The 13922-nt window shown below is 41.2% G+C and overlaps 1 protein-coding gene across 2 annotated transcripts in view; it reads left to right on the forward strand.

Moving 5' to 3' along the window:
• The window catches only part of usta (uronyl 2-sulfotransferase a), a 73080-nt gene that overhangs the window by 13513 nt on the left and 45645 nt on the right, over positions 1-13922 (forward strand). For both annotated transcript variants that reach the window (XM_007894485.2, XM_042333438.1), the window contains exon 2: positions 4743-4786. In XM_007894485.2, coding sequence (XP_007892676.2) covers positions 4743-4786 — 44 coding nt within the window. The remainder of the gene's footprint in view (positions 1-4742; positions 4787-13922) is intronic.

Here is a 13922-nt window from a genome sequence, read left to right on the forward strand (position 1 = left end):
TTTAACATCCTCCTGAACAGGCTGAAATGGGCCTCAGTTTCAAGGATGAATTATGAAAAATGTACTTGATGCAAACCATGTCCCCAAAACTATTCTCAATGCGGAAATCATAATGTTGGGTGGCTCATTTGTCCTGCAATCTGTGGTTTTTGATTGCTGTTTAGCGAATCATGGCTTTACTCTGACTTGTAAACCCACAATCCCACTTCTAAGGCAGTCAAATGTTATAGCTGCTGCAAAAAATCCCAACCCAATTCCTGGAAGTTAGCAGAGAGAGCTGTATTATTGAGTGGGTGTCTACCTCCCACACATCTGGATAATTCACAGTTGATACTTAAAAAATCTCTTGATTTAGATTCCACTCTCCCCACACACATCAAAGACTCTTTTTGTCTTTCTTTGTCCCAGTTTATCCAGTGAGTTTCTTGCATGTCAAGATAAAAAATATCTTGACATGCAAGCCTAGGTCAGTTGTTGAATGTTACTCTTTTAGGGAATGAGAGGCTTTGGGTTGAGTGTATCTTCAGTGATGTTGAAATGCTCATCGATGCTTTGCACAAACATTATGGAGTCCTGTAGCTCAGTGGTTAGAGCACTTGCCTCGCAAGTGAGAGACCTGGGTTCTGTTCCTGGAAGGGCGAAATGTTGGGCGAATTTCCTTACTCCACATGCCTGTTTACCTAGCAGTAAGTAGTTAGTTGATTGTTGGATTGCTTTTCCGGAGATAATAATCCCTCAAAAAAAACAATAATTATTTGGTCACTCAATCCACGACTGTTTGTGGGACACCATGTGCACAATTGGCTGCCGCGTTTTGCTCACAAATATACAGTCAATTCACTTTACAGTATACTCTGTGAAGCACTTTGAGACATCCAGAAGACGTGAAAAGCGCTATATCAAATGCAAGGATTATTACTATATTAGCATCGTAGCTGGCAAACAAAATATACAGTCACTACACTTTGCAGAATATTCTGTGAAGAGTTTTGAGACGTCAGCCCAACATGAAAAGCGCTATATCAAATGCAAGCATTATTATTATTGTTGATCACTAGGCAGCTGTAACTCTCCTCAGTGTCAATGTGGAGGGGAAGCATATGTCGGGAGGACATCTCAAAGCACTTCACATCAAAGCTGTAAAGTGGAGTGACTGTGTTTTAATGGAGAGCAGTTGCCAAGTCTGTCATTCACTTTTTCATGGTATTTCTGTTAAGACTGACCATTCAGTTTGGACCATTTCTTAGAGCACGGGTCATTAGAGCATCAAACATTCCTTAATAAATACCTTGTACTGAACAGTTTGCATCATCGTGTGAGTCAGAAAACCAACTTCACAACTTTGTTCTTCTTCCATTTTGTTTGCGACCCCTGGAGTTGTAAACATCTGCTGCTGACTCTCTGCAAATTCCTTTAGAGCTCTTTCGGTTCTATTCCCAGCCTTCAGCTTTGAAGTAGCCACATTCACTTTTGTGCAGGGTTTCATACTGTTGTGCAAAGTTTGCTTTCTTTAGCCCAGCAACCGTAGACCTGCGGATCAAACGCAACTGGAAAAGTACCACTGTGCTCAAAAAACTGTTAAAAGCACAATGTTCTTCTTCTGTGTTTTGTCTGTAGCAAGGTCATTGCCATTGCACCTTGTGCCAGCTCCTTTAGGAAATGAATAGCTCAGATGTGTCAGCTCTCTGAGTCTCGCCTTCATGGTGTTGCATTGCAGAAGAGGTTGATGGATTGACCCAGTGAAGTGCCCTTGAACCAGTTCATTTATATATTGAAGGTTCGGCTGCTCAGATCAATACTTTCTCCAGAATTGCTTTCTAATGGACATAAATGCGAACTTGTCCTCGGTGATAATTCAGTCAGAGGACACTGACCCCCTTGCTGCTCTGTTGGCCTTTACCCATCCAAAGAGGGGCATCCCAAAGGATCAATTTGACTTTTCCCTCTGAGCCCACAGGAAACGCAGTGGATCAAATAAAAGGATCAGAGGGAAGAACCGATCTGGGACGTGTCAATTTTACTAGTGGCTGACTGCCCGCCCTAGAGAAGGTACCTGGACAGTCATGCAGATAAATGCAACTGAGGGGAATTCTAGGACCTGGGGATCCCAATTATGAAGAGAAACGATCAGAACAGAATTTTAATTGGAGAAGATTTCAGAGGAAATTTCATCTGAAATCTTAAAATGCTCGAAGGAATAGATAGAATAGAATCTTAGACCTGAGTGCAAAACTGAAGGGCATGAGTACAAAACAAACCAATTAACCAGCTTCACACTAGGTTTAAGATTAAGAATCTTCTTTCCTCCCCACTAACACCCGCCCCCCACCTCACCACTCCACACTAATGTGAAATACGATTACCATTAATGTTAATCTATGAAGGATGTTAATTGATGGAGTATTAACTTGTGGTTAGAAATTAGATTAAATTAGAATGGGGAAGTGTAATTGAAGATTGTTTCTGTATGAATGTTTCTTGAATTTTACAACCATGGGAGTGTAAAGCCAATTGCTCTAATGGTTAACTGGGGTCATAGAATTTAATTTAATTTAACATTTTTTTTAAAAAATGAACAGTATGACAGTAGTAAATGTATGGAACAGGCTCCCTAGGGAGACGGTGAAAGCAGAAAGTATCAAATCTTTCAAGAACAAATTAGATGGATTTCTGTTAGGAAATAATATCTTGGGATACACTATATAGTTTGGGACATGACATGTCAAGCTACTGCCAGGATGGTGGGAGGCGAACTAGTTGGACCTAGGTCTTCTTTCGCCTAGAAAATTCTTATGTTTTTATGCTCTTAACGGGGAGCTACTCTGACAAGCTTTTCTTTGTACGCTTTAAGTCAGTTAATAATGACCCTTATGTTTGATGTGACTATTTCTTATTTGGAGTACTTTTCAAAGTGCGCAATTGGTTGCCGCGTTTCACCCACAAATATACAGTCAATTTACTTTACAGTATATTCTGTGAAGCGCTTTGAGACGTCTAGAAGACGTGAAAAGCGCTATATCAAATGCAAGGATTATTATTTTATTATAAGTGCTTTTCAGAATATACTGTAAAATTCTGTATATTTTATGGGCAAAAATGGCAGCCGGCTTGTGCACAGCAAAGAGAGTTCAAAATCAAATGAATTGTACTTGGGTACTTGTAGGCTTGAATGCCCTTTCTTTTGACTTACTTTCTTCTGTCCATACTTCCAGGTTATCTTTACATTGCTGATAGAATTGACAAATTATTAATACTAAAAATCTACTTAGCAAATAATACGTATTGACCCAAAATGTTAAGAAGCCGCCTGTTGTTGTAATGAGAAGACAAGTTGTGCATGTGAATCTCTGTTATATCATCCTTGCATTTGATATTGTGTCTAATCATGCCATTGAGTTGAGTGATGTATGATAATAAGTGTACATTTTATATTATTATAATAATAATATTAAATGCAAGGATTATTTATTATAGTGTCATTCATTTCAGGACGTCTCAAAGCACTTCGTACAGTTTACTGTAAAGTGACTGTAGTCTGTAAGTAAACGTGGGCAGCCAACGTGTGCAGAGTGATGTTGCACAAATGGCCAGTTTTATCGTAAAAGGCAAATACATAAAATATGAAGTGTTGGTGAAATTGTTTTCACAAAAAGCTTCTCACACAGTTTTTACTTCGAATCTCCTGTGCTGTGGAATATTTCTTACTTCTGTGTCTTATTTCACAAATACGTTTTGAAAACATTCATTCCTTTGCGATTATTTTTGTTACACTTTCTCTTACAAACGCTTCAGTATAGTCTGCTGGCAGGCTGCAGCAGGACACACTGGGTGTGACGTTCACAAATAGTCATAGGGGATTTATCGTCCAGAGCTCCTGACTCTGGTTATTGCAGCATTTTTTCTGAACTGGTTTGATATGTGGAGTGCTTCAATAAATCAAGCTGTTGCACTTGAGATTATCAGGCTATAGTTACAGAAACCGAATTGATAGAGTGTCATTAAAAATCAGCGACAATTTACAAATTGTGAAATGAATATCATTTGGCATTCAGTTCAGACGGCATTGTTATGCAGTCTGCTCTTAAAACATCATTGACAGGGTTTACACTGTCCCAGCTCTCTGTGCCCAGCGACGCACGCTATGGACTGGGACACATTATACTAACTACTATACTTATTACCTCATTAACTTTCATTGAACAATATTTTGAATGGTTGTACTCTTAATCGTTTTATGATGTCCTAGATCTTTATGTTTTGAAAGCCCCTTTTTCTCATCAGTAATACGGATACCCTTACAAAAAGTAACAAACTTCAGTTGGGACTCCCTCCACCCTCTCCGACTAGTACCTGGGGAGTGGATACTCTTGTGTTTTGTGGAGTCCTGTAGTTTAGTAGTTAGAGCCAAGGCTTAGGAGTTCTAGAGTGTGTGTAGGGGTACTACTGGAGTTTTACTCAGCTCACAAATGAAGAATGACCAATTGTGGGGAGGGGGTGTGGGGTTCTGGTGTCCCTGAAACCATATCCCAGAAACAGTCTGGGCTTTAAGAAAGGATATGGGAGTAAATGTAACTGTGGTATGCATTTGAGGTGATGCTCAATTATAAGACCTTTTTGTTTTTTTTTAGATTGTATAAATACTTCTGTCACTTATCAGCTTTTCGGTTTCTTGTTCAGAGGTTCTTTACTGATTTGAAACAAGTTAATTGCTGTGATTTTAATTGTGTTTTTTTTTCTTGCAGGAAATTCTTCTTTCCTGGATGGTTACAGACCTCTCCCTCCAAAGGTAAAGCAATGATTTCGGTTTGACGCTGATTATTTCAACTCCTATCGCTGACTTTCAAGAGTAAAATGAAGATTGCAAAAATTTCAAGGATTTTTTTAAGCAAAATATTACGTTGAATTTGAAGCTGATTTCTGCTAATGCAGCAACAGCAACAACAACTACTCACACTTATATAGCGCCATCCATGCTGGGTAGAGTCTCAGAGCGCTTGATGCAGGGAGCAGACCTGATTTCCTCTGTTGCAAAATTTTCTTTTCTTGCTCCAATGTGAGCTACATCCTCAGTTAGACTTGGATCCAGTGTTTGAATGGCTTCATTCTGAAGGAAAACTTGTACATGGTGATGACGTTGCCACAGATAAAGCAGGCAGTATGTTTATACGACTGGCTGGCTGCCATGGCCCTTGAGGACACACACACATTCAGGCACAGAAGTACTTGAGGCTGAATGTACAGGGTGCCATTTGCAATGCTGTTATTTGGCTTCATCAAAAGGCAGAGTGTTAGCAAAGTGTCAGTCAACCTGTCAACCTGTAGTAGTAATAATAATAATCCTTGCATTTGATATAGCGCCTTGTCATGTCTTCGAGATGCCTCAAAGCGCTTCACAGAATATATTGACTGTGTGTTTTGTGGGCAAAATGTGGCAGCCAATTGCATACAGCAGTGTCCCACAAACAGCCATGGATTGAGTGACCATTTTTTTTAAGGGAATACTACCCAGAGAAAGCCATCCGCCAATGACTAACAACCGGCATACTGCTCCCCTCCCCAACCACAGGGACAGAGTAATTGTTAGTTGATGTCATTTATCTTGGGTGATTTTCCCATGTCCTCATACCTAGAACTCATACAATTGCACCTTTTGGATTAGATCTGCCCGTTGGTATATCTATGTGGTCTAACTTTGTGTCATGATAATCTTTGCGCTCAGTATAATATACATGCACCCACACACCACATGCACCACTCTTGTTGAAATCTGGAGTTAATGGAGTAAATATGCACTATTTAGAGGGAAAAATAAAAACTCTAAATGTGATGGGTGGAATGCAGGGTTCTAAAGTTTAACAAACCAGAATGCAACTCTCCTAATAATAAATAAGTATTCGCAGAAATACAAGATCAACAGGATTTCATTAGGAAAGAATAGGCTGAACCAGATGTTAATGTGGGTTGAGGATGAGCTATTGCACGGCAGTGGTCTTTTGATGGAACAGTAATGGGGACCATATTTTTGCAGGGGAAAAACTGTCTATAATTATTTTTTCTAATTGTCTCGGCTCTGCTTCCCGCTCGGGCCTCCTGTTGGTGGGGTGCAGGTTTCAGGCGCTGGATTCCCTGTGGGACCCATCCAAGATTCTATCGTTTGCATGTGAGCGAGCCTTGTCAGTGGGTATCGACAGGTCCAAGCCCTCCCCACGAGGCTGTTAAATATATATATATTATACATAACCAGTGCAAGGTCAAGAACCAGTAATCCCAGCTGGTTTTAACCTTCCTGACCCCAGCAAACTAAACCTCCCCAATGCAGTTCGGGCTGAGACTCTAAAGCTCAGCATGGACCAGGATTTGAAGCTGTCAGTCTGTAAACTGCGATTTTATCCGCTATAGCTTTGGGACTGCTGCAGGCACCATATATTTAGTTACATGCTGAAATTCCATTAAGGGGCAGCGGCAGCACTCCTAGGTAGTTTTCTTGAAAAAAAGTCTGTTGCATAAAACATCTTTTTCTCATGTGAGTATAAGTTTCTTAGCATACAGTACGTTAACAGTCCATGTTGTCTATCATGCATGCATTAACCTGATCTTTAACATAGATGCCACTTTATCTAATTGCATTGGTTAAACCAAACTATTTTATTGTAACAGGGTGAGACATTTTCATACTCCAGCATAAAGCTTTGGAAGGAACAAGATACATATTAGACTTGAATAGTAATAGTGGGTGAGCATTATGGAAAACCAGTGTGATAATCTGAAAAATACTATTGTAGGAAACCGTGCCAGCAGTGAGGTAATCACAAAGCAAGTCAATTCAGGCAACTTTAAATATTAAACTTTAAACACATTACACATGAGTCAAACCATGCGACATTCAAATGACCTTTCTAGTGTATCACACAACTGTACATGAATGCTCATATTGAATCTTTTAAAGTTCTTACAGTAGCCTTCAAAGTTTGGTTTTCCAAGACTAATATTTCTCATTCGGCACCACAAATTATGAAGTACAGTCAAATCACATCATCATTAAATTACATTTACAGTTGTTAAACCTCTTCATAATGAGCTGCCAGGAGATTGACATATTATATTGGCAGTTCTATGTTATCTTCTTAAAGAAATTCAACACTGAGCTTCCTTTGAACCATATGCATATATGATTCTAATGTTCCAAGATGCTGTCCGAAGTAAAGGGCGCAGTATAAATCCAAGTTGTTATTGTTGTTGCACAAGACAGCCCTATGCGAATGTCAGGACTGCAATCAGCTGCTATACAAGCACCAGATAGTTCTTATATTTTGAAAACCTTGATCATATAATCCCTTTTTATTCATCAATTTTCCCTGTTATTGAGCTGCCATTGCTTAGCTCCATTGTATTTTCATGTCCACTTAGTATCCTCTCAGAGAAATCCAGTATACATATTGAACCTGGCATACTTCCAATAAAGCCAGACTGGCTCCATCTTATTCCATATTTTTCTAGATCCTTCATTATTTCTTCATTCAGCATGCCCTCAAATATATCCACTGTCGATATTATGCTCCCTGTACTTAAGTCCCAGGGTTATCCTGTTCCCTTTATACAATCCTCTAGGGCCACCCCTGTTTCTAAGGATTTCCTTGAAAGTTGCCACTCGGATACTGCTCACCCTCCTGAGGCTTTGTATAGAAAATTGTTTGGTTGGTTTTATTACTGTGCAGTTGCACCTGAGGATGCACGTTATGCAGACAGTTTTCATCCCAGCAATGCCTTAGCATTAAAGTTCCAGTCCATCTGTCCAGGTACACAGTTAACGTCTCAGCTCAGATTTTCATCTGCTTGGTTGATAGCTTGGTCATAGGCCAAAATTTCTGCCAAATATTAGCTTGTAAGATTTATTTTATTTTTAAATTTAAGACAACCATTAGTTCACCCATAAATAGTCATTATACTTTACAGTGATTTATAGTGATTCCTGTGAAGCTCTTTAAGGTAGCTTGACAATGTGATAAGTTGCTCCAGCACATGCAAGGATCATTATTATATTAGAAATTCTTCAAATTCAGACTTACTTCATCTAATTTACTTAATTTACTTAACTAATCTAAAATTGAGGGGAATCATTCAGCCTCCTCTGCCCTCCCGACCTCCACTCCCTCCCCATCTTTCCCCCACACTCTGACCTCTACGCATCCTTCTTCCACATTTATGAACCTGTCTCCCCCTCCTCTCTCGTTACAAGCATATCATAGAATCATAAAATTATACAGCACAGAAGGAGGCCATCGTGTCTGTGTTGGCTCTTTGAAAAGAGCTACCCAATTCGATCCCACTCCTCTGCTCTCTCCCCATAGTCCTGCAAACTTGTCCTCCCCAAATAATTATCTATTGTTTCATATGCAGCATGAAACACACCACCTGCTCCCTTGACCCCATCCCCACCCCTCTCTGTACCTCCCAGCTCCACCACCTCACACTTCTATTCACTGACACCATTAATCTCTCCCTTTCATCTGGCACTGTTCCCTCCCGTTAAAAACAGCTACAATCACCCGCATTCTGAAAAAACCTTCCCTGGACCCATCCCTGCCTTCCAACTACCGGCCCACCTCCAATCTCCCTTTTCTTGCAAAGGTCCTTGAAAGAGTCGTTGCTCCCCAGCTTCACGCATTCCTCTCCTACCACTGCCTTCGCGAACCCCTCCAATTGCGTTTCTTTGCTGCTCACAGCACGGAAACTGCTCTGGTCAAGTTCACAAATGATATTTTGTCCATTTGTGACTAGGGGTTCCTCTGCCTCCTTGTCCTCCTTGACCTCTCTGCTGCCTTCGACACCGTGGACCATTCCATCCTCCTCCACCACCTCTCCTCTCACCTCAACCTTCAAGGTTCTGTCCTTGAATGGTTCAGGTCTTATCTCTCACAACTTCTCCAATTTGTCTCCGCCAGCGGTTTCTCTTCCAGCTCACTCACAATCTTGTGTGGTGTTCCTCAGGGCTCTGTCCTTGGTCCCCTCCTCTTCAACCTCTACATGTTGCCCCTTGGTGACATCATCCACAGACCTGGTGTAAATTTCCATATGTACGCAGATGACACCCAACTCTATCTCTCTGCCTCCACCCTCGATTCCAGGACAACTGACATCCTGACAGACTGTCTGTCAGACATCAAGTCCCAAATGAGAGCCAAATGGAGTCCTGTAGCTCAGTGGTTAGAGTACTCGCTTTGCAAGCGAGAGACCTGAGTTCAATTCCAGGCAGGGCGAAACCTTGGGCAAGTTTCCTTACTCCACACGCCTAATAATAATCCCTCCAAAACCAAAAAAAAACCAATAATAAATTGGTCATTTTCAATCTACGACTGTTTGTGGGACATTGCTGTGTGCAATTGGCTGCCGCGTTTGCCCACAAATATACAGTCAATTCACTTTACAGTGTGTTCTTTGAAGCGCTTTGGGACATCCTCGCGACGTGAAAAGCGCTATATCAAATGCAAGGATTATTATTATTATTAACTTTCTACAGTTGAATGTCAGCAAGACTGAGGCCCTCCTGATTGGCTCGCGCCAGCGCCTCAGCACCTCAGGCTCTGGCAGCATCAGCATCCACAGTTGCACACTCCACGTCACCAAGCCAGTTAGGAACCTATGCGTCTTGGTCAACCCTCAACTGTTCTTTCTCCTCGATATCTGTGCCATGACCCGTTCTGCCTTCCCCCACCTCCGCACCATTGCCTGACTCCGCCACTGCCTCACCCCTCAGGCCGCCGAAACCCTCATACACGTATTTGTCACCTCAAGGCTTGACTACGGAAACTCCCTTCCCCAACTCTTCCGTTTACAAGCTGCAGATCGTCCAGAACTCTGCAACTCGTGTTGTCTCCTGCACCAGGCTCCGTGATCCCATCACCCCCACCCTCGCCCGGCTCCACTGACTCCCCATCCCTCAGAGAATGGAGTTCAAAATCCTCGTCCTCACTTTCAAGGCCATCCACGGCCTTGCCCCTTCCTACATCTCTGACCTACTGACCCCATAGCAACCTGTTCGCTCCCTCCGCTCAACAGGCTCCGGCTTGCTCCAGGTCACCCGCCCGACCTGCCCAGGCCGGGCTTTCAGCCTCTCTGCCCCCACTCTTTGGAACTCCATCCCACAATCCATTTGCCTTGCACCCTCTTTCGCCTCCTTCAAGGCACGACTCAAGACCCTCGTTTTTGACCGTGCCTTCAACTGCCCTCCTACCCCACCTGCCCCACATGCTCGGGTCCTGATCCCTGACTGTTCAGCATCTTGGGGCGTCGACCCGACGAGAAAGACGCTTTACAAATGTAATTTTGTTGTTGTTGTTAATTTGGATGCTGGTTTTCCGCACTTCTTGAACCGAACCAGTTTCCGATTTAACACCGAATTTAAGAACTTTCTACTATTCTGCCCAGTCTTATAAATTGAGACAAAACTGGTTGGTTGGATTGAATCAGGCTAGATGGAATGTCAGGCTGAATACGTCTGCAGTGTTGGTGTAAAACCCATAATTAAGAAATTCTAGTTGTGCTACGTTTTTTTCCAAAAGGGAAAGTCCGCTTGGCTTTACAAGTCTGTACATTTCCATCTCATATTTTGACTGGTGATCTAACTGATCAACCCTTTCATGGAGGCATTTCAGGTAAGCATTATTCACATTTTAAGCTGTCATTTCATGTAAAGAACTAGTCTTGGGTCATGATGTGACTTGTTCAGAGCTGGAAAAGAGGAGGCAGTGTTGTATTCCAGCTTGCTGTTTTATGACCAGAAGTGTTGTTTGGTGAGCGAAAACATTGCCATTAAATGAGCCACATATTTTAATCAAAGGTAATGATTAATTCAGTAAATTACTGGGCAACAGAACAATGCAAAGTTCACAACGCAGATGAAGACATTTGGACCCCACTTTAATACTATGTATCCTTTTCATATGGCGTTATGCCATTCAATGGCTATTTGTGGCAAGATGTTTCACATGTTGTATTCCTGTGTGTAGGAATTCACAAAAACAAAAAAGTTCTGGTCTTGTCAAAATATTTAAAAAGTAAAAAATGTCTTGCATAGCCCCAATTGAATTACTCACCAAGTAGCTATTTGATTCCCTCTTGAATTTACTGATACAATCTGCCTCCGTCTGCTTTCTAGGTAGTTCTTCACATTCACCACTCTCTCTGTAAAATCGAGCAAACTGTGACTGCATGCTGAAGTTGGTCAGCACTAAGCATCAGCGGTCAAACATATCACAATTATGAAAACAGGTGATTTGCTTGATCCAAACATAGTTCGCTTTCAAAAGCCAGTAGTGCAGTCTCAAAGTTGTTGTATAGGAACATAAGGAATGCGCACTTAAGAATGTACTCATAGGAATGTACAGAACCAGAAAAGGCAATTGTGGTTCATCTGGGCAATCCCAAAGCTGGGAGCAAATAGTGAATTCCAGTGGAACTATTTCACACAAGGGTAATGTATATACGCATTACGTTGCCAGCAAAAGCCATTGAAACAAATAACAGAAATTGGTTCAAATAAAAAAACTAGTTGGAATTTTGGAGGAATGAAACTTAGACGGTGGTGATGAGAGATGGAGGATGTAGAGCTCAAAAGAGGAGCAAGTTTGCTGGACTGAATGGGTCTTTGTTCCTCAAATTTTCTTAAGTTTGACCTAGCCCAGACTGAGAGGTAAACCTTCCATCTTCTTGTCTCTGATGATTGATTGCTTTCACGTCTAGGTGCTGTTATCTTTCCCCACTTACACTGCAGAGCTGGAAGTGGCTGTGTGAGCTTCCGGTGCTGTGAATCTGCCCTGTTTACACTTGAAGTGGATCCACAGCACTGGTGATAGCCTGGTGTGAAAGACACATTTTCTGGGATTAAGACAACTTCTGGGAAGTGTCTGTACAGGTCACTGCAGAAGATATGTCAGTTAGAGGAGGTGTTTACATTGCCTCCTGTGAAGACATCAGTACTGACATCAAATAATAATTAATAATAATTTGGTCGCTCAATCCACGACTGTTTGTGGGACACTGCTGTGTGCAACTGGCTGCTGCGCTTCACAAAAATATACAGTCAATCCACTTTGCAGCATATTCTGTGAAGTGCTTTGAGAAGTCTTGAAGATGTGATGAGGGGCTATATCAAATGCAAGCATTATTATTATTGTTTTTTATTACGACTGCCTAATTATCAATAATTAGATAAAACTTGAAAGATAGATCGGGGCAGATTAATGTCACCTAATGTTGACTTTCCAGCCCTTGGTAACTATCAGGAACAGAATCCAACATGGATTAACCATACTTCCCCCAAGTCTTGATCACATTCAGCATTACTGATGTATTTCACCTTTCACTCAACTTGAAATAACTGCCTCAGCTGAACCTACAGGCTTGAGCTCTGAAGAAATCTCCAATCGTTTACGTTTTCTTAGCGGCTCAGTGATGAAGTAGTCCTAGTGTGGAACTGAGTCATACAGAGAAGGAAGGTCACAAGTTCAGTTTCCTGCTTGTGCTGAGTTAGCTGATCTCAGTCAGGATAATATAATTACTGTTCGGGTCAGTCAGAGAAGAAGATTTGTTTTAAATCAGCTTGAATTTCTGCTCTGAATTTCTGTCTGTTGATGTTGTTGCAAATCATATATCTTGACTTTGGGTGACGGTAGTATGGTCAGGGCCATTTGTTGGGTAACTGTTGCTGATAGTTACTCAGGGCTGGAAAGTGCAAATGTCAACATTGGGTGAATTACCTATCATGGGATAGGCAGGGCCAAGGAAGTACACCAGCCATGGGTTAAAAATCCCATCGATCGACGGGCAATTATAATGGGAGACCTTATTAGTGGTTGACACCGCCAAAGGCATTAAGTATTTCCCTGTAAATGAAGTCAGGAAGCACACAAATGAGATCATTTCTGATTGTCTTTGCGTCTTTTTGTATCCTGATTGAATCATGGAATCATTTTTATTTGTCTGTTTACAACAGCAGTTGCACTATCAGCTTCCAGATGTTTCGTACATAAATAGACAAAAATGCTATCAGATTGCCGCTGCTGAAGTGCACACTTCAATGCATGTGATTAATATATTTTACCAACAGCAATGCTATCAGCTATATGTCCGAGTTGGCAAGTACTAACAGAACATTTCTTGGCATGCAAAAAGAAATGTAGGACACTCTTACAGTGAGTTATTTATAGTGAAGTAAGTCAGCTGGAATTTGTCGCAGAATCCAATAAGAAGTTGAAAAACTTTTTCTTTTTTTTAAAGTTGCAAATTGAAGCTCCTTCAGCCTTTCACCACTGAGGTATTTTTACTCTGGCTTCATGAGTAGACTCGAGAGACATAAATCAAAAGACTTGGAATTGATTTTGGTTAATCAATGGTTCACTGAATGTGCAACTATCCGTTAATGGAGCCCTCACCGAGATACAGTAAGGAATTGTTTGCTGGATAAACTCCACCAACTTCCACATTAATTGCATGAGTTTGAAAGTTGGCAATGCCAAAGGAAAAAGGAACAAGGGGTCAATTTCAGTAATGGACAAATAAAAGCACCAGTTTTTCTTCCTAAATAACTGTTTGGCATAAAACTCTTACTGCCCCAAGGGCCAAGGTTTCAAAATAATGTACACTATAGGGAGAAGGAGTTTCTCAGGAAGATTGAGAGGAAAGAGAAAGAGTTATTAGATCTGTAAAACCATTCTTGTGATTGAACATAAAACATTTTTACAGAATATGGATGTGTTAATCTGAGTCAAATGTTGGGAGCATTTCAAAGTCATTAATAACATTTGCATTTGATAGAATGCCTTATCGGGTCATCAAGAGGTCTTAAAGTGCTTCACAGGAAAGTGTATTTTGTGGGCAAACAGGTCAGCCAATTTTGCATGCATTAATGTCCAGCAAACGACCAT

This window comes from Callorhinchus milii, unplaced genomic scaffold (genome assembly GCF_018977255.1).
Source record: "Callorhinchus milii isolate IMCB2004 unplaced genomic scaffold, IMCB_Cmil_1.0 Scaffold3, whole genome shotgun sequence".
In the NCBI taxonomy this organism is placed as follows: Eukaryota; Metazoa; Chordata; class Chondrichthyes; order Chimaeriformes; family Callorhinchidae; genus Callorhinchus; species Callorhinchus milii.